Below are 24678 nucleotides of genomic sequence, written 5' to 3' on the forward strand. Positions count from 1 at the left end.
GTTTAACCGTCTTAGATGTCATCAGAAATTTATAAAGAACGGTCCACCTAGGTAGGAAGTAGAGAAAGCTTTTTCTCTATGACATTATTTACTGTACAGAGTTCCTCAATAGATACGTAGATGCATAGTTTTGTTATAAAAATATTCCATCTGGATCTAGTTTCTTCTTTGGTTAGAAGGAAGGATTACATACTTTGATCTTGTTTTATGATTTAAAGAAATTTTATTTTTCTAGATACTTATAGTTCCTTAAACTTCCCTGAGTGTCAGCATTAGGAACCAAATCCTTATCTTCAAGGATTGTAGCAACATTGACATGTGTGCCATCTGGTGGCAGTCTCTCATAATAGCATTTAAATTCTATAAAAATTCTGAATACTTCTATAGAAATATAGAAAACCTTGTTACACCATTTTTTTGTAAACAGGAAAAATATCAATATTCTTAATTCTATAAGAATGAAGAAGAGATACTAAAATCTTTGTGATTTTTACCTGCTCTGTAATTGAATCTTTGGCATGTCAACGTGCTTTATGATGTTGTATATTCCATGTAAAACAAAAGGCAAGAGTTACGGAGAAAACAATCCAAAGCTTCCTAAATTAATATAAGATGTTACATTATGTTAACTGATACTCAGTGACTTAATCAAAATACCTTTGAGCTTTTAAAAGAAACAATAAATCTTGAAGAAGAATCAAAATCCTCCTGGGTTTCCAATTTAGGATTAGAGAATTTATGTTGTTTTCTCCTTGAGTGAACAGATACCAGCTTAAATATATTAATGATGCTTGACATAATTTGTATCAAGATTAGAATATAAGAATTTTCTTTGGATTTTTCTAATTAAACATTTTGATTATATTTCGGGCATTTTGGATAGCAACTTCTCCAAGAATAGATGATGAAATTCCTCCTCCACTTCCTGAACGGACACCTGAATCTTTTATTGTGGTAGAGGAAGCTGGTGAGTACAGTTCAGTAAGTGTAAAATAAAGTGTGAATTAACTATATTACTTCTTAGGTCCTCTCAATATTCTGTGTGCTATTGCTGAGTAACAATTGCTCTCTAAAACTACAGCACTAAAATTGAAACATATTTACTTTTTTTTTACAGGAGAATTCCCCCTGGATATTCCCAACTCTTTAACTTCAGCTGTGAAGGTAAAAATTGGAACATCACTAGAATGTAGTAGAACATCTGAATCAAAGAAATTTGATGATTTGGTAAGACTTAGACCAAGCAAGGTCAATAACATTTTTCTGATTCTACTCACTTGGATTCAATGGACTATAGTCCTATTCCTTATATATATATTTTTTTTTCCATAAATTTACTTATTTATTTATTTTTGGCTGCATTGGGTCTTCGTTGCTGCGCGCAGGCTTTTCTCTAGCTGTGGTGAGCGGGGGCTACTCTTCGTTGCGGTGCGCGGGCTTCTCATTGCAGTGGCTTCTCTTGTTGCAGAGCGTGGGCTCTAGGCACACGGGCTTCAGTAGTTGTGACACTCAGGCTCAGCAGTTGTGGCTTGCGGCCTCTAGAGTGCAGGCTCAGTAGTTGTGGAGCACGGGCTTAGTTGCTCCGCGGCATGTGGGATCTTCCTGGACCAGGGCTCGAACTCATGTCTCCTGCACTGGCAGGCAGATTCTTTACCACTGCGCCACCAGGGAAGCCCCTTCCTTTTATTTTAAACACCTATCACTTAGTAAATCCTAAGTGGATACTATTTATAAAACAATGTGCTAGAGGATGTGGGGGATAAAAAGATGTATAAGACACAATTGTTGCCCTTAAGAAACTTATAGTTCAGTAATGGGGATATAGCATGTGTACACAAGTCTTTATTTTTGTCTGTATTTATTATAACAAGGCAAATGTAATCAGTGCCATATGGAAGATAAGAACTTTGAAACTGTGAGAGATCCCTTCAGGTTGGAAGTGATCAAGGAAGACAATGAAAGAAAAAACATTTGACTTTATTCTTTAAGGACAGTTAAGGCAAAAATAATTGTTTCATAAGTAGATTGCTTGTTCATAGCAGTCATCTGGTAGGCTGTTTCTTGTGAGCTGTGATAACACAGAGAGTAGTTTTTTAAAAAAAATAACAGATGTCTATATTATTTAAGATAAAGCTTTTGGAATAATGTTCCCTGCTTCTAGAAGAAAAACCTTTAACAATCTGTTATTCATTAGTATATAATTCTATGAACCAACTATCTTAAAATTTCAGAAATCAGAAAAGTAATTAACTAAAACATTTAAACACGCTTACAATTGCAGTGCTGGTGGGCAAATATTCCCTGCCTTTTAAATTACACATTAAAAAAAATTATTTTATTTATTTATCTTTAGCTGTGTTGGGTCTTTGTTGCTGCATGCGGGCTTTTTCTAGGTGCGGCGAGCGAAGGCTACTCTTCGTTGTGGTGCATGGGCTTCTAATTGCGGTGGCTTCTCTTGTTGCAGGGCATGGGTTCTAGGCGCATGGGCTCAGTAGTTGTGGCTCGCAAGCTCTAGAGCGCAGGCTCAGTAGTTGTAGCCACACGGTCTTAGTTGCTCCGTGGCATGTGGGATCTTCCTGGACAAGGGCTCAAACCCATGTCCTCTGCATTGATAGGTGGATTCTTAACCACTGCACCACCAGGGAAGCCCTTAAATTACACTTTTAATGTGCTAGTAACTGTTACTATTATTGCTAATGGTCTTTATCTTAACAACTCCCAGAGTAAAGAACAATCACTACTTTTTCAGTGTCATGAAGTAATTTCAGTGGCAACAACCTTACCTGGAATTAAATTTTCAGGGAAATGTTCTGAGTAGGAAGGAAATAACTATAAAAAGGATCAATTTAGGACCAATATTCATGACATACACAAATCACTGTAGGAGTGGATGATTCTTCACAGTTCAGCACATTTATAAATTAGGAAAAATAGGGTCAACATTTCATAACTCTCTCTATTGGTATATGAAATGTAATTTTAAAATGCTATTTATTGCTTTGAGTGTATAGATTTCTATACATGTTCTTCTTTCACTTTGACTTTCTTTCTTTTTCAGAGTGCAAAACCCCAGAGTCCCAAATCAGGTAAAAAATTTTCTTTGGCTTTAGATGACGTTTAGCCCTAAGAATTTGTACTGCAAGAATGGCTCATTAAGTTTAGAGTAATTCACCTCAGGAGATGGCTTGGTTTCCATAATAGCCTCCACTATTTATTGATTTATTTCTGGTTTTCCTAGGCTAGTAGTTTTGTTTTGTCAAGGGCAAAAGGAAGACAGGATTTTAGAATTCTGCTCCTTGATATATAGCCTTAAAAAAAAAAAAACCCAAACTATTTTAGATACAATCTCTTAAAACTTTGCAGCAGTTCCATTTTACTGGTTTTATCATTGTTAACAGTGTGATTCTAAAAAGTTATTTCTGGTCACTTAGGTCTTTAACTTGTCACTGCTTCTTAGTACTTTCTTGCTTGTTTTATACATTGAATAACAACATCAACAGCAAACATCCTTTGAACACTGATAGGTACTTTACATACATTATAACAGGTAGTAGTTACCCTTAACACATTTATTCATATTAACATATTGTTCAAATACGTAAATAAGCAGTATAACATAGAGGTTAAAAAGCATGAGCTTTGGTGTCAGCTAGACTTTCATTCAAATCCCCAGCCTACCAATAGTTATCAAAATCTATGACCTTGGTTACATTATATACTTTATCGATTTTTCTCACTTATAAAATGAGGATAATAGAACTCCCCTTCTAAGAGGATTTTAGTGAGGATCTAGTGAGATAAAGCATATAAAGCTTTTAGCACAGTGGTTGTCAAATAATAAGCTCTCATTAAATGTTACCTATTATAATTTTTATTAGGTAATTATTAAATGAACATTTCCTAAGCAAGTTCTATGTGCCTTATACAGTGTTAGAATAGGCAGAATATTTAAGAAAGGGCGCTGCTTAATGATTCTATATGTATTCAAATTGAGTAGACAAAATTAACACTCACTTGGAACCATTCAGTGACAATCTATGTGGCACTGATTATCATCACCAGGAATCTGGAATAAAGAAAGGTATCACTGGAGTGGTTAGGAAAGGCTTGAGTAGGTGAAAGAAATGTAAGAATATGGATAGAGGAAAAAAGAGGAAATTCCAGGAGAGGGATCAGAGTAACAGTGACTCAAAGGTAAAAATAAGCATGATGGGTACAGAGAAATGGTAAGTAGGTTAATTTAATTGCAACAGAGGTTCTATTTTAGGGAAATATGGAAAATAAATTTGGATAGATAAAATGTGGGAAAATTCCAAAGGACTTAAAAGCTAGGCAGATGAAATATCCACAACAGACAAATCTATGTGTAGAGAAAGCAGATTTGTGGTTGCCAATCTAATCTGGAGGGAATGGGGAGAGACTGCTAAATGAGTGTGGAGTTTCTTTTCAGGACAATTAAAATTTTGGAACTAGATTGTGGTGATGATTGCACATCACTGTGAATGTACTAAATGTCATTAATGGCAAATTTTGTTATGTGTATTTTATCACACACGAAGCTTGGCAGAAGAATTTAAATTTAATTCAGTAAGTAATAAACATTGTAGGTTCTTCGTCAGGGGAGTATTAAGATGAAAATGGTGTTTTGGGAAGGTATTTGGCAGGATATCGCTACCTGAAAGTTATAGTCTCATAATATTTCCTAAAATCAAATGGGAAGGTGATAAGCTACTTCAGAGTAGTTATCAAATATTTATAAAATGCCTACTATATGCCAGTTATTGTATTAGGTGATGGAAATAAATATTGCACTTAATTTTTGCATATTACCCAGCATATAAGGAATAAACAAGAGAACTTTCTTTATAGGTAAGTCCTAAGACGTGAAAAACCCAATGACCAAAGACAGATAAAACTCTAGCACTTAACCACATACTCATTTTCAAAAGACATTAATAGGGACTTCTCTGGCAGTCCAGTGGTTACAACTCTGCGCTTCCAATGCAGGGGGTGCGGGTTCGATTCCTGGTCAGGGAACTAAGATGTCACCTGCCACAAGGTGTGGCCAAAAAATTTAAAAAAATAAAAGACATTAATAAAGTATATAATTATACTTAGTGCTGTATAACGAGAAGCATACAGCAATAGAACACCATTTGTGTCTCTAGGACTTACATTATGGGAAAATAGCTCCATTATTTAAAATTCTTTACCATGGAAATTTTCAAACACACAGTTTAAATCTACCATAATAACAGTAATCACACTAATAAAATTAATAATAATTCCTTAATATTATCTAATATCCAGACTTTGTTCAATTTTCTCAAACTGTCTCAAACATGTCTTTTTACGGTTGGTTTATGTGAAGCTGGATTCAAACAAAGTCTGCACATTGCCTTTGGTTTATATGTTTCTTAAGCCTTTTAAAGTTTGTAACAGTTCTTCTTTTTATGTTTTCTCATGCCATTTATTTGTTGAGGGAATGGGCCATTTGTCCTTAAGGTTGCTAATATTCTGGATTTAGCTGTTTGTATCCTCATGGTTTTATTTAACATGTTCCTCTATCTCCAGGATTCTCTGTAAAATTGTAGTAAGATTAGAAGCTTGACTAAATTCAGGTTCAATTTCTTTTGAAGAATACTTTTGTAAGTGAGCTACAAGTTTGTGATGAAGCATAGGCTCATTGGTGAAAGAGCTAGAATAACAAAGTTCTTGAGGCTCCAGTCAATGTTCAGATAATTTTTTATTTGGCTGTTGCAGGTTAATATTGAAAAATTGGAAAAGTTATACAAAACCAAAAAGGGATTTTTAAAAATAATTTTTATTGGAGTATAGTTGATTTACAATGTTGTGTTAGTTTCAGGTATACAGCAAAGTGAATCAGTTATACATATACATATATCCACTCTTTTTTAGATTCTTTTCCCATATAGGTCATTATAGAGTATTGACTAGAGTTCCCTGTGCTATACAGTAGGTCCTTATTAGTTATCTATTCTATATATAGTAATGTGTATATGTCAATCCCAGCCTCCCAATTTATTCCTCCCCCAACTTCCCCTTTGGTGACCATAAATTTGTTTTCTACATCTGTGATTCTGTGAATAAGTTGATTTGTACCATTTTTTAGATTTCATGTATAAGCAATATCATATGATATTTGTCTCAAAAAGGGATCTTAGGACTTTTAATTGATGAATTATTTTTTTATGCTTTGTTGTATACTCTTTTCATAGATAGACACCAAGATCGTTCTTCTTCCCTGCCACCTCCACTGCCAGAAAGAACCTTAGAGTCCTTCCTTGTTGCTGATGAAGATTGTAAGTGGCAGTGCTCTCTCTCATAAAAGTTATACAAATGAGACCATTAAAGGTTAACAATAAAGTAGGATCTAAATGGAAAAGGTACAAAGAATGATTAAATAACATAATAATACATTTTAAAATCCCATAATGCATTGCAAAATGCATAAAATAATGCATAAAAATAATGCATAAAAAAGTCAAGCTAAGAATTACTGAATATATACCTGTATACAATCTGAAGGCTTAAGAAGCTATGCAACAAAACACGTTTTTTTTTAGGTATGCAGACTCAACCTATAGAGACTTATTCTACTAGCTGTCCTAACACCATGGAAAATTCAACATCTTCAAAACAGACATTGAAGACTCCTGGAAAATGTTTCACAAGGAGTAAGGTAAAGAAGATAGGAATTTATGGAAATATGCCAGAGGCTTTCCATTACTGAAAGTGTCCCTACCCCTGCCACTCCAACCCCGGGCCACCAGCATTAAGATGAAAAATTAGACTAAATATTTTCACTGATATTCACTGTTGGTCTCACAACGATCAAAATTAATGGAGGGAAACCAAAAATTTAAAGTAACCCAATAACTTAAAGCAGACCCAATAAAACTATCAACTTTTTTTCCCTGAAACTAGACAAATTGATTCCAAAGTTCATATGGGGGAAAAAAAGAGCAAGAATAGCCAGTAAACCGGAAAAAAAAAAAAAGTAAAAACAATGAAAGAAGGGTAGCTTTATCAGATATTAAAACATCGTAAAGCCTCAATAATTAAAATGGTATGATATTGGTGTATGAAAAGAAACACACACCAACAGAGCAGAAGGAAAACTTCAGAAATAGATCCAAAAATGTATAGGAATTTAGTATATGATGAAGGGAACCTTTCAAGTCAGGGAATAAAGATGGATGTTTTAATCACTGTTGTTGGTTCAACTGGATAACAACCTAGAGGGATAAAAAGGTAGGATCCATACCTCACAGCTATACCAGGATATATTCTAGTTGGATAAAAGATTTAAATGCTAAAAAACAGAAAACCAACCCATCAAAGTACTAAAAAAACCTGGAAAGATTACTTTACAACCTGGGAGTGGGAATGAGCTTTATAACTATGATTCAAAATCCAGAAGACATAAGAAGGGAGATTTATAAACTTAACTAAATAAAACAGAAAATTTCTGCATGGTAAAACAACAACAAAAAAATCACCTTAAAAATCAAAAGACAAAGAACAAATTGGAGAAAAAAATATTTGCAACTGGCATCATAGTCAAAGGACTATATTTCTTTAATATTATATATTTCTTTAGCAATTCATAGAAAATAATAACCCTAAATGTGAGCAAAAATACATGATCTGATAATTCAAAGTAAATGTGCATGATCTGACTTTTAAACATTTGATATGTTCAACCTCACTCATAATAAAAGAAATACGAATTAAAACCACAGTCACATACTGTGTTTCATGTTTCAGAAGGGCAGATTCCAAAGTCTGACTACATTCTCTGTTAGGCAGGCTATGGGAAAATAAGCACACACTTGCAATCTTGGTGGTAATGTAAGTGGTATAACTTCTATGGAGGACAATTTAGCAATACCTATCAAAATTACCAATGCATATATCTTTTGACCCAACAATTCCACATTTAGGACTTTATCCCACAAATATGCTTGCTCATACATGAAATGAAATGTATACCAGGTTATTCATTATACCATTATTTATAAGGGTAGACAACTGGGAACGTAAATGTTAATCATTAGGGGAACTGATTAAATAAATCATAAATAATGGTATATGCATACAATGGAATTCTATGCAGCTAAAAAAAAATGAGGACTCTCTCAATATACTTTTATGTATTTTATTAAATTTTGCTTAAAAGGGTGAAAATATGATCTATATTTATATTATATATTCATAAGTAACTTTGGAAGGATACATAAAAACTAACAACAATGGTTACCTGCAGGGGGAGGGTCAGAAACTAGGTAGATGGAGAACAAAGATGGGAGCATTTTTACTAGGATATTTTGAATTATAAATAATCTATATTTAAAAACTAAATAAAATTTTTCAAAAAAAATTTATTAAATACCTACTATATAGAAGATTACATTTCTAAGTATTAGGAAAATAGAAATGTCAGAAAGGACATCTAAATGTCCTTGAGAAGAGTACAGTTGATCTACTAGAATGCCTATATAAGAAACAACGTGAAAATTATCAAAAAGTAAAATACTATGGAACAAACTGAAAACATACACCCTGAGGAAATGTGAAGAAAAGAAGAAATCTGGGTAGATTCCTAGAAGAGGTTAAGTTAGAGACTTCACCATAAAGGAGGCAGAAGACATGGGTTTGCTGAAAGAGGGAGAAGAAAGTAGCATGGTTAACAGTATGAAGTGAACCTCAGTAAACTGAGTACAGAAAATGACTGGCAAAATTTTTTGGCCTGAATGGGAACAGCAATGTATCACAGCTATCTTCAGAAGCCATTGTGGGTCCTGGAATGGTCGCCTAGTAAAGAAGACAAGTAGGAACTCCATCTTTCCCCCTGACACAACAATAGCACTATTTCTAAATAAATAGTGTGATTCTTATATGGGTGGAAAATGTAGCAAGATAAGATCAAGTGGAGACTTTGCACTGAATTAAAAAATAGCAAGATAGAAAAATAATTTTGTACATTTGATATCCATTTTTAAAGAAATTAATCCTTTTGACTGAAATCTATATTTCTAGTTGATTAAAGTATTTTGGATTTCACAGGGAAAAAACTCACTTTTTCCTTTTCTTCATTTTGTAGAGTTTGAAAATTTTGCGAAACATGAAAAAGAGTAAGTTTCTTTTACTTATTTTCGGAATACACATTCCACTTTCAATATTATGTAATTTTTCCTTATATAACCACTCTGAAAAAGTGAACAATATTATTCCTAAACAGAACCTTGTTACAGTCCTGTGTATCAGAACAATCACCCCTAGGCCTTGTACTCTGCTAGGTTCCACAATGCTAATACTAGGTAGGGAGTAAGGGGAAAGAAAGTTTGTCTGATACACAGGAACAATAGTATGATGTTTGGCATTTTCTACCCATGCTAAGATGCTGTCATACAAGTGTGTTATTTAAAATTCCCAGCAGTCTAACCTCAGATGTACTTTCTTTAAAAGTAGTCATAGCAAAGCATATTGTGAAACAAATGTGTTGATTTAATAAAATAAGCAAAGTATTGACACATTTCCATTTTTACCAAGTATTATTAGCAATAAAAGTCTGTTGCTTACTGTTTTTCCTATATTGTAATGAAAACAAAACCCAGACTCCTGAAACTGTGGGAAACTGATTATCTTAGAAATCCTATTTATAACTACAAAGTATATAAAACGTGGTGGTATATTTTTTACAAATTTGATCCATTGGGTTAGTCATCAAGGACCAAACAGCTATTTGGTACTATACTGGTATTGTAGGGAGAAACAAAGAGCACTGAGAAAACTTGATTTAAGGTATAATCTAAGTAAGAAGGTTTATAGCTGAATCTTACTCTTTTCACTCTATCTCCCTTTCCATAAACTTGTGCTAGTCTGCTTTCATTGCCACCACACCTGATCTCTGAAGTGAACTGATTTCTTACTTATGATGGGCTAAAGCATGACTGGAAAATATACTCTTTCCTCTAAAGTCAGTCAAAAGAGAATTTAAACACTGCAAGAAGAAATTATAGTATATAACATAAGAAATAAAACAGCTAAAAGCAAAGAAATGAGTGACTTGAATAGCTAGCCTAAGATTGATTTGATCAGTTTAGCTTATGAAACACCCAGTTTTCTTTTTTATTTTCAAATTATTTATTTATTTTTGGCTGTGTTGGGTCTTTGTTGCTGCATATGGGCTTTCTCTAGTTGCGGCGAGCGGGGGCTACTCTTGGTTGCCGTGCGCAGGCTTCTCATTGTGGTGGCTTCTCTTGTTGCGGAGAACAGGCTCTAGGTGCGTGGTCTTCAGTAGTTGTGACGCACGGGCTTAGTTGCTCCTCAGCATGTGGGATCTTCCCAGACCAGGGATGGAACCCGTGTCCCCTGCCTTGGCAGGCGGATTCTTAACCACTGCTCCACCAGGGAAGTCCCTACAGTTTTCTTTCTCTAAAAAAAAAGCAGAAAACAAACCCAAAAAAGTTTCTTTCTCTAGCTCCAACTCTGTCTTGGGGATATCAAACAAAGATACAGAAACTTCAGGAAGATTTAGGTTGGCATAGATGTGAGATATGGTATGACTGTCTGAGACTCTGAGACTTATTTCTAATTTCTATTTCTCAGTTGCCTTCACCCTCTGGTCTTCTGTCCTTAAATTAAGAACAAAATCTGGCCCCCAAAGTTGATCCTGAAGCTTTAGACTTATCTGCCTTTACTTGCATGTGTTCTCTTCCCCTTCTAGATGGTCCATGCCTCCTGGGTTCTCTATGTTCTCCCTTTAGCCTGGATGCCTTACTGGTCCTACTTTTAACGAAATTAGGATTCTTCACCTGTTGTTTTAAGTTAGCATCTAAGCCTGGTGTCAGGCTCTTTCATTCATTCATTCATTCAATGAATATGTGTTGAGTGCCTCCTATGTGCCAGGCATTCTGCAAGGCAGTGGGCATGTGATGGTGAACAGAACAGTGTGAATTTGGTGTGTTGTAGGCACTCAAAGGAAGCCATCATAGCTGCAGGGTATTAAGAGGAGAAAGGAGTAAGGTGTGTCCAAAAGATGGTAGAGATGAGAGGTAGTTAGATCCTTATGGGTCATGTTAATGACCCAATGGGAAGTCACAGAAGAGTTTTAGACAGAGATGTTACATGATTTGTCTTTTGAAAAGATCATTCTGGCTGCTGGTGACAAGAGTTGAAGCTGTCAGCTATGACACCTGATGCCTACTTTTGGTGGGAAACTTTAGCTGCTAGGAAATCCTTCATTTGCAAGTGACAGAAAACCCAACTTTAGCTTAAGCAGAAAAGGGGAATTTATCAGCTTATGACCAAGAGTTCAAATGATGGAAATAAAGATGTAAAGTCTCATTCCATATCTCCTAACTTTGTTTCACTCTGTTAGCTCACTCATAGGCAGGCTTTTACCATGTGATTTCAGGCTTATGATGAAAAAAATGAGCTCTATCCTGGTTGCTCAAGCAACAGCCTGACTGATGACTAGTGTTGATTGGGCCTGATTGTCTTGGCTAAACCTAAACCAATTATTGCCGGTATATTTAATGCTTGGATTAAGAAGATAGTGTCATACCTAACATTCGACAATTGTTACATGTGGACGCTGACCAATAAGGAATGAGGTCAGACCTAAACAACTGGTGTGACCACGGCAAAGTACCAACTGACAGCCCTAGTCATAGGTCAGCTCCTTCATCTAAGGGTTGAATGAGCTCCACGAGAAGTATGGCCATTGAACATTGGAGAGGGGTGGTTTCTTAAAGGAAAATTCAAGTTCTATTATCAGAAGAAGGAATTAATGCTGAGCAGACAGCATAAAAGTATCTATGACAAGCTAGATGCAGAATAGTAGTTCACTATACATATATGCAAAATCTTTGTCTCCAGTTATAAAAAACCAGTATTCCCTTTTGGGACAATTGTTTTCTTTCTGAAGGATGTATATACCTCTTAGCTCATGTGCAGTATAGAGATGATTGCTATCTCCTGAACTTTCTCACCTTCACCCACTTGTTTTCCATGTCTCTATCATCAGTGGCTAGCCCAATGCTTGCCACATAGTAGGTATTCAATAAATATATATTTTAACTGAATCTGATTGAAATTCATAATTTACTCTAGTGATTCATACTCAAGTAGCTCCAGGAAGGGGGAGGTTTTTCTAGAATCTTAGTATTAGGTATGTGTGTACAAACATAGATGCAGTCCTCACACTACATTCTGAAAATGATGAGAACAAAAAAAAGGTGAATATTTAGTAATTTCTCCCCAATTATGTACTGCTTCTTAGAAAGTTTATACAAGCCTGAAATTATCCTTTTTTGCTGCTAGACAGTGCTTGCGCAAAATATGGACCATGTTTTCAATGGATTGTTTTCAGAATTGGGCGGATACTGATACGTGAATATATTAAGGTGCTGGGAAGAGAAATATATTTTTAAGTCTGCCTATAGGTAGCTAAAATAGCAAAACAAAGCAACATAACAGTGCTTTTGGGGAGATTCTGGGCCTAACTAGAATCATCCATAATGGGAAAAAAGTAGGCTGGAAAGTGAAGAAAGATATTCCAGGCGTAGAGGATGGTGGAAGAACTATCACAGACTTGCCACGGTTGAGCTAATGTGGAGAATAACTTATTTAAAAGTGTACTTAAGAGCGATCAGAGTACAAAGTAAGATGCAGTTGAAAGCCAAAAATGTAAATCCCAGAAAAAGTTGATTCACAATAAAATGGATTGTATTCCTGAATCCTTTGGTGATTCTCTCTAGTGTTGGGTTTATTATACAATCTGTTTGCAAAGAAAAGAAAACTTAAAAAAAATGCACAAAAAAATGAGAAAATTATAGTGTCAACCCATTTGTAAACATCTATATTTTGTTACATTTGATAGTGATATGTTTATCTGGAAGTATTAATTAATTTGGAGGGAATGTGTAATCTCAACAATTATGTGGTCTGAGTCTGTATCCATTCTTTCCCTTACATTTTTTTCTTTTGATTCTAGGTATCTGTAATTCTTCCCCATCAAACAATCCTGCAGACTCTGTTCGGTCAAATAACTCCAGCTCCTTTTTGAATTTTGGTATGTGTGTTACTTCCCAGAGTTAAAAAAATATTTATCTTAATTATTCATTTACAGTATAAGAGATACAACTTTAATATGATTTAAGTTTGCATGTATAAGTCCTTATGTGTATATTCTTTTTCATGCCATTTATCTTTTTATTTTTGACCTCAGCTAACTCTTACATCTTATATAGGCCTGAATTGCCTAGCATATATGGAAAACTAGATACCAAATGGTCATGTTGGCATGTAGTAAATGAATGTGAAAGCCAAATGAAGAAATTCTGAAATGCCATAATACTCTAGTTCATATCTAAGCAAAGTTATAAAAAATATACAAGTGTGATGAAAAGAACAGAAGATGCTGCTATCTAATCTTGTGTAACTCATGCAACATTAGGCGCTGAAGCACAATTCTGACAGTTTAAAGGAACTGTTTGCCCAATTGCTCTTTAGTATAAGCTACAAATTTAAAATAATTTTATATTAAGCATTCTACTATTCTATATAACATAAATTCATGATACTATTTAAGGTAGTATTATGTATACTATAATTTTTGTAAGGAGTATAGCAAATAATGTAGGATATTACTACTAAAAATTATTATTAACCAAAAAGCAGACCCCCTGAAAAGGTCTGGGGGACCTCCAGTGGTCCCAGGGACCACATCCTGAGAACAGTTGCTCTATGGTATTGTCCTTATCTGAATGATCAGAATTGTTGCTGCCACGTTCAGATTGCAGGTGGCAAGAAGATGAGAGAAAAATGTGGAAGAGGTGTGGCCTCCTTTTCTGGTCTTAAGGCACTGGCCTGGAAGAGGCAACATTATGCCGGCTCACATTCCCTTGAAAAGAACTTATACATGTGCTATATCCAAACTGTAAAAGACACTGGGAAATGCAATAATGCTGGGCAGACAGTTTCCCATATACTATTCTATTCCTGAAGAAGAAGCAAGGAAAAATTTTAGTGGACAGGTAGCAATCTCTGCCACAATTGGGGTTATGGTTCCTATCTCACCATGGCAAAGTATTCAACTAGACTCTCTGGATCCATTTCTTGGGCTTTAAACTTTTACTTGGATTACATTAACTCTAAGGTTTAAAATGTTATAATTAGAAAAAAGTTATTCTTATGAAATCATTTAGTTAAAAAGTTCATGTAGAATATTATATAACCTATGAAAAAAGCACCAAACTTCACCTAGAACACAAATGTTCCTTGCTTCCTTCTTTTCTCTCAGTCAGAGACACCACTTGAATAACTCATGGCCCATCTAACTTTACAACAGTCTGTGATATAATACGAGGATAAAATATTGTACAGCTGCCTCCATGTTGTTTCTTCTCAAAGTTGAATATTTTATCTACTTAAAAAGCAGCACCTAATTTTTTCATTGGTTCTCTTTTATAAAAGAGGCATTATAAGGGTATTTTACTCAAAAAGTACTTAAATGTGAATGAAAAAATTTTGTGGTTTATAAACATTTTTATTTTTCCTGAATTGTCCTACATGCAAAAAAGGTAGCTCACTACTGTTCTAAACTATTGAGTATTGATCAGTGAAAAACACTGAGTGTAGCTATTCCTCAAATTTCAGATACCTAGTACTTATGTGTTATGTTCTTACTTCTATTCTCAGTCCACTTCGGTTACAATCAAGCTATCTGGACTGAATGGATAATTTTGTGACTATTGTGTGAAACTATTGAACCTGGAATATATTTCCTTCTATCTTCTTATTTACCACTCAGAGGAGTGAAATGTGCAGAACTAGGCTGTGCGCCCCCTCCCCCTAATTTTTTTTTTTTTTTACCACCACTATTAATAAATTTTAGAGGATTTCTTGTTTTTATCTTCTTTTCATTCCCTCTTCCCTAATCTCCTTGTCTTCCAGTTCTGGCATAGTTTCTGGTGTTTCAGATTTAGGCAGTACTTGAGTAGTTACTATGTGCCAGGCATTGAGCTGGGTGCTTTAACAAATATCTGATCATTTTCATCAGTTCTATAAGGTATCTAATTCCCACAATTTTATAAGATGATGAAATTAATCATCTTTGAGTTTTCCATTCTCTGTTTTCCCTTTGTATTTTGATTATTTCATTGCTCAATTTGAGCCCTTAAAGTTGCTAAGTGTAAGAGTACCTTGAAAATATAGCGCTATCAAAGAAAAGTCGTATGTTGCTAAAGGGATTAAGAACCTACGTCATCAACCTGCATATATTCTGAAGGCATCCAGAAATAGCCTTCATTGGTTATGCAAAATTTCCTCATCCTCCTTCTGTGTGTGTGGGGGGGGGCGGGCCTGGAGGGGAGTGTTTGAGGAGAGAGAGAAATAAAAATAATTAACCACTTAGTTTTATTATTAGTTTTTCAGGATTGTTTAATAATTTATTTTTTCTAATCTTTTCAAACGTAATCTCTGAGTAAACTGAGGGCTTTCTGGGTCAAAGTAGAAGTACAACTGAATTTAATACAATAATTTTCTAAAGCAATAGCGCTTATTTTTCTGAAATTTAAATTCCCCAGTTTTGTTTTTCTGACAAATGGGTGGTGGGTGAAAAGACATAGATAAAGGATATTATTAAACAACCCACCCCAACAATCAGCTTAAAAAATGGGCAAAGGAGTTGAATAGATATTTTTCCAGAGAAGGTATATAAATGGTCAACAGGCATATGAAAGGATGCTTGACATCAGTAATCATAAGGGAAATGCAAACCAAACCCACGAGATATCACATCATACCTATTAGAATGGCCATTATCAAAAAGACAAGAGACAAGTGTTGGTGAGGCTATGGAGAAAGGGGAGCCTTATGTACTGTGGTGGAAATGTAAATTGGTACAATCGCTATGGAAAATGGTCTGGAAGTTCCTCAAAAAATTAAAGATAGAACTACCATATGATCCAGCAATCCCACTTCCAAATATATATCTGAAGGAAATGAAATTACCTCAGAAGAGATATTTGCACCCCATGTTCATTTCAACATTATTTACAATAGCCAATTCATGGAAACAACCTATGGATCCACTGACAGATGAATGGATAGAAAAGATGTGAGAGATATATGTATACGGTTGACTCTTGAACAACACATGGGGTTAGCGGTGCAACCCCCTGCACAGTGAAAAATCCTTGTAGAGGCGTACCAGTCCTAAGGGGGATTGGTCCCAGGACCCCCGTGGATACTAAAATCGAAGGATGCTCAAGTCCTTTACATAAAATGTCTTAGTATTTGCATATAACCTACCTACATCTTCCTGTTTACTCTAAATCATCTCTAGATTACTTATAATACCCAGTATAATGTAAATGCTATATAAATAGTTGCTGATGTGTGGCAAATTCAAGTTTTGTTTTTTGGAACTTTCTGTAAATTTTTTTTCGAATATTTTTGATCCACTGTTGGTCCAATCTGCAGATGTGGAATCTGTGGATGCAGAATCTGAGGATAGGGAGGGCTGACTCTATATATACATACATTACTATCCGAATTATTATGTATATGACTGTGTGTGTATATATATATATATATATATATGAATATTATTCATTCACAAAAAAGAAGGAAATCCTGTCTTTTGTGACAACGTGGATGTACCTTGGGGGAACTACCCTAAGTGAAATAAATCAGACAGAGAAAGACAAATACTATATGTTCTCACTTACATGTGGAATCTAAAGAAGTTTAGCTCATAGAAATACAGAGTAGAATGGTGGTTGCCAGGGGCTGGGAGGTGGGGGAAATGGGGAAATGTTGGTCAAAGGGTACAAACTTCCAGTTATAAGATGAATAAATTCTGGAGATCTAATGTACAGTATGGCAACTGTAATTAACTGTACTGTATTATATACTTGAAAGCTGTTAAAAGTAAAATCTTATATTGAAAAGAAAAATCTTAAAAAATCACCACACACATTAGTAGACAATTATGTGAGGGGATGTAGGTGTTAACTAACCTTAATGTGGTAATCATTTCACAATATATACATGTATCAAATCACCATGCTATACACCTTAAACTTACATGTCACATGTAAACAAACATATGTCAATAATATTTCGATAAACCTGGGAAAAAAGAATACTATATGTTGAATTACCAAAGGCTATTACAATCATCTAATTATTACTATTACTAAATTTGTAAGTGTTCTACAAATTTAAAATGTTATTAGTATTCTAGTGTTATCATTTAAGCACTAACATAATTACTAGAATGCTTTTACAAAAAAATTACTAAATTGATCAAAGATGCTGTGAAAAAAAATCCATGTATTTGCACATATTATAATACACTCTAAAATCCAAGTGTTCATTTCTGTATAAGAAATCTTTCTTTTTTCATTCAATTTTATTTTTGTTCCCAGGTTTTGCAAATCGTTTTTCAAAACCCAAAGGACCAAGGAACCCACCATCAACTTGGAATATTTAACACAACTTTGGAAAATCAGCTGCAAGTGAATCTGCAAATGAAACTACTAGAATACTGCTAGCTAGAATAAGTGCTGTATATTCATAATATCTACCATGAAGATACGGTAATGTGTTAATAGCATTTAAAAGCAATATGCAAATAAATGTCAGAAGTTTTACATTTTCATCTCATTTACACTGGGTTGGAAAGCACAAATAGGAGTTTGTCATTTAAGCTATGTATACAGAATGCTGTATGAGAAAGTTTTACAATGGACTTATTTTTCATTTTTGGAAGTTATTTTTAGTCTACTTTACTTTCCTACATAAATATAAACTTTAAAAGATTTGTAAAAATTGGATCTCAATTAAATGTCTATATTGTCAGAAGTTACCATAAAAAATGTTTTGAAAAATCTTACCTTGTGGTTACAGTACAAAATTATTGCTTGTGACAATGATTATTCCCTGGGAATTATTTTTGCCTAAACGGAGATACATCTTTCCAAGTGTTGTGGGAAACAAGAGTAGTAAGAAAAAGAAGTTATATTTAAAGAGAATACAATATATATACAATGACAGGGCTTCCCTGGTGGTGCAGTGGTTGAGAGTCCGCCTGCCGATGCAAGGGACATGGGTTTGTGCCCCGGTCCAGGAAGATCCCACATGCCGCGGAGCGGCTGGGCCCGTGAGCCATGGCCGCTGAGCCTGCGCGTCCGGAGCCTGTGCTCCAAAACGGGAGAGGCCCCAGCAGTGAGAGGCCCGCGTACCGCCAAAAGAAAATAAAAATAAAAATAAAATAATAAATATATGTAATGACAGTAATCAGTTTTTTGTTTGGATATACCAAATAACAAGATGTTCAAGCACATTCCTGACAAGCTTTAGCCAATGTTATTCATTTACCAAATCTAGAAGAATAATCAACAAAGTAGCTATCTTTTGGTGGCATTTTTTTTCATTTCAAAGGTCCTATATAAACATGTACAATTTATATCCAACTAACTAAAGGCACTACTAGTTAAAAAATTTTTTCTATATGAATATGGATCTGCCTTATCTTAAAGTTGATCTTTCAAATCTAATTTTATGTAACAAGTTAGTGGGTAATTATTACAAAGGATTCCTCTGACTTATCCTAATGACTTCACTTAAGAGTTCATAACTTTCTAAAAAATGAAATACTTAAGCAGCATTTGTTCTTCAATATTTTTCATTAGGAATCCCAATGAAGGCACACACTGGATGAAATATTACCTGTTTATTGTAGTGTAATGTACACAAGAGGTGCTCAATAAACTTTCTGGTTTTTAAACTAACTTTATAGTGTTCATCGAGCTGAGTACTTTTCCAGGTACTAGTGTCATCAAACCACAGAGATTTTATCTGCGTACTTTATTGTAAACAATTATTTCCAAATATCTTTATCAAGGCGGTAAAATGTAAAGTGACGATCAAATTGTAAATAAATTTCTGGGCGGAAAACTTGGTGAGTAGTGACGATTTCTGGAGTGTTCTCTGGTAGACACACTTCTCAAATTTATGCAATCGTATACATACGATTTGAAAAAAATCTTATTAAGAAATTTCAAAACATGTTTTTCCATCTAGAATTTTCCCGTAATTGTAGGGAAGGATTCAAAATAATGGATGAACTCTATACATTTCCAGGCACTAGACGGGATGTGGCTCGACGGCGAGGTGGGCGGCGCTCACCAGGCTCCCAGGCAGTTCTTGCACCTGCCTTGTCGCGCCTATACTTGTAACCATGGCAATCAGTGGCCAGGAAGAGGTTCAGAAATGTCTGATTTGCAGCTCCGTTCGATTTTAAAGCAAAATCGCCCTCATTTGACATATTACCAAGTTCCTTTTTCCTCTGCATCTCATCATTTGTCCAGGGGTAAAAGGCCGGGGATTCTTGTACCTCACAAAGGTTATGAGAGGAATGGGAAATTGAAAAGTAACTATGGAGACCAACTCCTCCGTGTAAAATGACGAAGGGGCACACGGAGACGATAATGGGAACGCGCCGACAGACTGAAAGCCATTAACATTGTTTCGGCCGTTAAGGCGGTTGGCGGCAACTCTCCGCCCAGCGGCGGTTGCGTCGCAGCCCGAAGCGTGACTCGGCGCACGCTCCCTTTCGGCTCCTCTGCTCACCGAGCCAGCGACGCGGCGGGGGCACGGAGAACTACCGCTCCCGTGAGGCTCTGCGCGGCCCAGAGTGCTTTACAATAGAGCTCGGTTGGAGGGCCCTGCGGAGAAGCTCCGGTAAGTACTGCTTCCGGCCATATTCAGCTCTGGACGAAGAATGGCCGAGAAGTGGAGAGTGGGGGAGAGACTCCAATGCCCAGCGGGCCGTGCGCGGGCGGCGCTTGCGCGGTACGCGGACGGGGGGGCGGTCGGGCCATTTAAATGTGTGTTTGTGGGTGAAATGGCTGCGCAGGTCGGAGCGGTCCGCATAGTACGGGCGGTGGCGGGGCAGGAGGAGCCGGACAAAGAGGGGAAAGAGAAACCCCACGCTGGGGTCTCGCCGCGGGGAGTGAAGCGGCAGCGCCGAGCGAGCAGTGGGGGGTCTCAGGAGAAGCGGGGGCGGCCGAGCCAGGACCCCCCTCTCGCTCCCCCTCACCGGCGGCGTCGCAGCCGCCAACATCCCGGGCCGCTGCCGCCTACGAATGCAGCCCCAGCCGTCCCAGGCCCTGTTGAGCCTCTGCTCCTGCCTCCTCCGCCGCCACCTTCGCTGGCACCCGCCGGGCCCGCTGTTGCTGCCCCGCTCCCGGCCCCGGGCACTTCGGCCCTCTTCACCTTCTCGCCCCTGACGGTGAGCGCGGCCGGGCCCAAGCATAAGGGCCACAAGGAGCGGCACAAGCACCATCACCACCGCGGCTCTGATGGTGACCCCGGCTCCTGCGTTCCGGGAGAGCTCAAGCACAAGGACAAGCAGGAAAACGGCGAGAGGACTGGAGGGGTGCCTCTAATCAAGGCCCCCAAGAGAGGTGAGAGCAGCCGAACTGCCCCGAGCTTGGGCTCTATCTAGGTCTCTCTCTGTTGCGATATCCCGCCCCTTTAGCCCTGAAAGACTCCAGCTCCCTGCTTACCTCCTGCTGCTCTACTCCCCTAAGCCCACTGGGGTGGATCCTGGATTTCAAACCGTTGACACCGTCTGACCTACTTGAAGCTTCTCGCTTCGAGGCCGAGCTGTCAGTTACTAACCCCCTTACCAGTTCCCCCTCCCCGAGCCTTTACCAACGTTTGTTTTCAAATTCGCCAGGGTTTCCGCGCCGCGCGGTCCTTGGCGTGGGATTAGTAGGTGGGGTATTGAAAACTGCCTGTCTAAAGTAAAGGCTTGTCGCTGAAATCCCTTTTTCCCTTGTTTTCTTTGATGGAAAGCTTGAATATTCACTCTCCTCTGCTCCACAATATTCACGAGTATGGTTTGGGGCTTTAAGGAGTTTGAATTTGTACCGAGATTAGGCTCGACTCACTGGGTGCCTTAGCTTCTTCAAGGTGAGCTATCAAACGCAGTTTATCTTGGTTCTTTTTTTATGTGGAAGTAAAACTCATTTTTAATTTTCATATGAAATCTTAATTTTCAGAAAAGGGATGGGGAAGGTTTTCTCTCCCCTTTGATCCTAGAAAATAGGACCAACCAAGCCTCTGAAAAGTTCAGTAGGAGATAGTAGAGACAAGAATTCCAGTTGCTTTTTCATCTGCCCGGTGCAACAGATTGAGAATTTATTTATTTCCAGTAAACTCACTAAAGTCAAGAATATTTAGCCCAGAAAATGTAGGACTATCTGAGTGTGGGTTCTAGAGAAGTTAGGTTGACCAAAATTGCAGTTTTCATATTCCCAAGTACCTGTAGCATTTATTTACTTTCTCTTTAGAAGAAGGGTATGGTGGGGGGAGGGATAAGAATTTTGATTATGCCATGTGTTTGTATTTTGTATATGATTTTATATAATTTGTTAGAGTTGTCTCCTCAAGAAGAGTTTAAAATACTTTTATGTTTCTTAGTACTGGGGCAGTTATTACGTGTTAATGAACTAGTCTTTCAATCTCAAGTTTGGTGAGTCTTGGATTTCTTCAACATATTTGGTCTTAACCTAGGCCTAATTAATTTGTGTGTGTGTGTGGGGGGGCTACTTCCAGATAGTGCAGTTTGTTGCAAATAATTGCTCAGTATTTTTTTATTGAATTGAACTAAATCTTTCTTCCTTTGGTGGTATCCAAGTCTTATCCTCAGGAGTAGAATTTGTGCCAAACTGACAGGAATGCCAATTTCCACCACTAATATGCAATGATCTTGCTCTCTTTTATTTGTGCCTTTATTTCTCACCTTCTCATTTCATGTGTGTATGTGTTTTTGTGTGTTTCAACTGTACAGAGCTAGAGGGAATCTTAGAGATCATCTAAGTCAAATTTGTATTGTTGAAGAGTGAAAACTGAGGCCTAAAGTAGTGAAGAGACTTGTCTAGTCACAGTTAATTAGTAACAGGTACCAAAAAAAAAAAAAGATCATTGATCTAATAGGGAGTAGAACCCAGGTCTCCTGAATCCAAGTTCAAGCTTCATCCTCCAGCTGCATGATGTTGCTTTCTCTGTTTGCTATTCATGTTTTCCACTTTTTTGCTTATCTTTTCCCTGTGCCTTGGCATCAGAGTGACAGTAGCCAGTCCTATTAAGAATTTCTGTCCTAGCCCCCTTTTATGGGAGGATAGCTGCAAATACATGTATAATAGTTCATAACACAGTGTGCGTCTCTGAAAATTGCAGAGGCCATGTCTTTAAAAAACAAACAAAAACAAACTTTTAACCCAGTGCTGCCTGACAGAACTTTCTATGATGATGAAAATGTTTTCTATAAATGTGTTGTCCAGTATGGTAGCCATTAGTCATATGTGGCCCTTGAACAAATCTTGAAGACTTGAAATGTGGCTAGTGTGACTGAGGAACTGAATTTTTAATTTTATTTCTAATTAATTTATAGTTAAATAGTCCTTTTGGCTCTTGGCTACCACAGTGGACAGTGCAGTCCGAACATTTGTGGTTTGCTAGTATGTGAAGGAGGAAAGTGGGTTAAGATTAGGTCATTTAAACATTTTAACTTTTAAAAAAATTGAGATATAATTGACACATATTATTTTTAATATTATAATGATTCATTATTTGTATATATTGCAAAATGATCACCACAATAACTCCAGTGTAAACATTTTGACTTTTGAATGAGAGACTGTTGGATTATATATTCTGGAGGGAAAGATTCCCTTGCCAAATATGTTGGGGAAAAAACAATAGCCTCCTAGCTATATGACACACACTGGCATTTTAAAAGTTCTGAGAATCTTACAGAAAATAAACTGGTTTAACCTTTGTTTAATCCACGGTTTTGCACTACACTTTGATGGATACCTTTTGTTTTTCCACTAAGTATCTTTATACTTATTATAGTGATGTGCTGGAGGCATGCCTCTGGAGTCAATCTGAGTTTAAATCGTGGCTCTACCACTTACTGTGTGACCATGGACAAATTACTTTAAGCTCCCTCAGTTCCAGTTTTCCTGTCTGTAAAATGGGGTTGTGGTATTTCTTTTATAAGATTGTTTATGGCTTAAGTGAGACAATATGTGGAAAGCACTTAAGTGTCTGGCTGTTATTAAGTACTGTTAAAACTGCTTTTTGTTATTTTATCATGCTTGATCCTTGAAACAACTCTAAGATTAAGAAGGAGAGTGGCTAGACCCTTGTTATTTACAGAACTATGTCTTCCCTTTCCTTATCCGCAGGTTTTCAGAAACTCTTTTAACTTTTTATTTTGAGATAATTATATATTCACAGGAAATGGCAAAAATAGTACAGGGAGGTCTTTACTCTTCACTAATTTCCTCCGAAGGTTACATTTTACATAACTATTGTGTAATATCAACACCAGAAAATTAACAAATTAACATTGGTACAATGGTGTGTGTATAATTTTGTGCCATTTTAACACCTGTAGATTAGTTTAACTACCACTGCAGTCAAGGTACACAACTATTCCATCACCACAAAGATGCCCCTTGTGCTATCTCTTTGTAATCTTAGAACTTCCTGTGTCTCCCTACCTTCCCCAACCCCTAGAAACCACTAATTTGTTCTCCAACCCATAATTTAGTCATTCTGAGGATGTTACATAAATGGAATATATATGGTATGTGATCTTTTGAGATTTTTTTCCCGCTCAGAATGTCCTTGAGATCTATTCAAGTTGTATGTATCAATAGCTCATTTTTTTTTCATTACTGAGTAGTGTTCTATGGTATGGATATATCACAGTTTAGTCACCTGTTGAAGGACATTTTGGTTGTTTCCAATTTGGCCATTATGAATAAAGCTTCTATGAACATTCATGTTCAGGTTTTTGTGTGGATGTAAATTTTCATTTTTCTGTGAATGCAATTGCTGGGTCATGTGGTTAAGTATATGTTTTTTTTTAATTTTTTATTTTTGGAAGATATCGCCAGACTATTTTCTGGAATATCTGTACCACTTTACATTCCCACCAGCAATATATGAGAGATCCACTTTCTCCACATCCTTGCCAGTGTCTGGTATTGTTACTATTTTTATTTTATCTGTTTTAATAATGTGTAATGATACCTCATCGTGGACTTAAGTTGCATCTCCCCAATGGCTAGTGATATTTAACATCTTTTCATGCCATCATTTGCTGTCCATATAGTCTCATCAGTAAAATGTCTCTAGTTTTTTGCCCATTTTCTAATTGAATTGTTTGCTTTTTTACTATTGAGTTTTGAGAATTCTTGATATATTACAGATATGTATATTCTTTATCAGAATAATGGTTTGCAAATATTTTCTCCCACTCTGTTGTTTGTCTTTCCATCCTCTTAACAGGGTCTTTCAGAGAGCAAACATTTTAAATTTTGTTAAGGTCTAATTTGTTGATTTTCTTTTATAGATTATGTTTTTGGTGTCATGTCTGAGGTCCCAAGACCTAGGTCCCATAGATTTTCTCCTGTTGTTTTCCCAAAAGTTTTATTTAACTTTAACTTTTACATTTGAATCTCTGATCCATTTGAGTTAATTTTGTATAATGTGTGTGGTTTAGGTTGAGGTTCTTTTTTTTTTTTGCCTATGATATCCAACTGCTCCAGCACCTTT

The 24678-nt window shown here is 36.5% G+C and overlaps 2 protein-coding genes across 3 annotated transcripts in view; both read left to right on the top strand.

The window, feature by feature from the left end:
- PTPN22 (protein tyrosine phosphatase non-receptor type 22) overlaps positions 1 to 17918 on the top strand; it is a 49946-nt gene extending 32028 nt beyond the window's left edge. For both annotated transcript variants that reach the window (XM_082834775.1, XM_082834776.1), the window contains 8 exons: positions 884 to 967; positions 1118 to 1164; positions 3059 to 3086; positions 6240 to 6323; positions 6588 to 6703; positions 9128 to 9158; positions 13025 to 13102; positions 17466 to 17918. In XM_082834775.1, coding sequence (XP_082690901.1) covers positions 884 to 967; positions 1118 to 1164; positions 3059 to 3086; positions 6240 to 6323; positions 6588 to 6703; positions 9128 to 9158; positions 13025 to 13102; positions 17466 to 17530 — 533 coding nt within the window. In that variant the 3' untranslated portion in view covers positions 17531 to 17918. The remainder of the gene's footprint in view (positions 1 to 883; positions 968 to 1117; positions 1165 to 3058; positions 3087 to 6239; positions 6324 to 6587; positions 6704 to 9127; positions 9159 to 13024; positions 13103 to 17465) is intronic.
- Positions 17919 to 19810: 1892 nt separating this feature from the next.
- RSBN1 (round spermatid basic protein 1) overlaps positions 19811 to 24678 on the top strand; it is a 42626-nt gene continuing 37758 nt past the window's right edge. Inside the window, exon 1 of the mRNA XM_082833806.1 lies at positions 19811 to 20507. Within this exon, the coding sequence (XP_082689932.1) occupies positions 19823 to 20507 (685 nt within the window). The 5' untranslated portion in view covers positions 19811 to 19822. The remainder of the gene's footprint in view (positions 20508 to 24678) is intronic.

This window comes from Leucopleurus acutus (genome assembly GCF_964270905.1).
Source record: "Leucopleurus acutus genome assembly, chromosome: 2".
In the NCBI taxonomy this organism is placed as follows: Eukaryota; Metazoa; Chordata; class Mammalia; order Artiodactyla; family Delphinidae; genus Leucopleurus; species Leucopleurus acutus.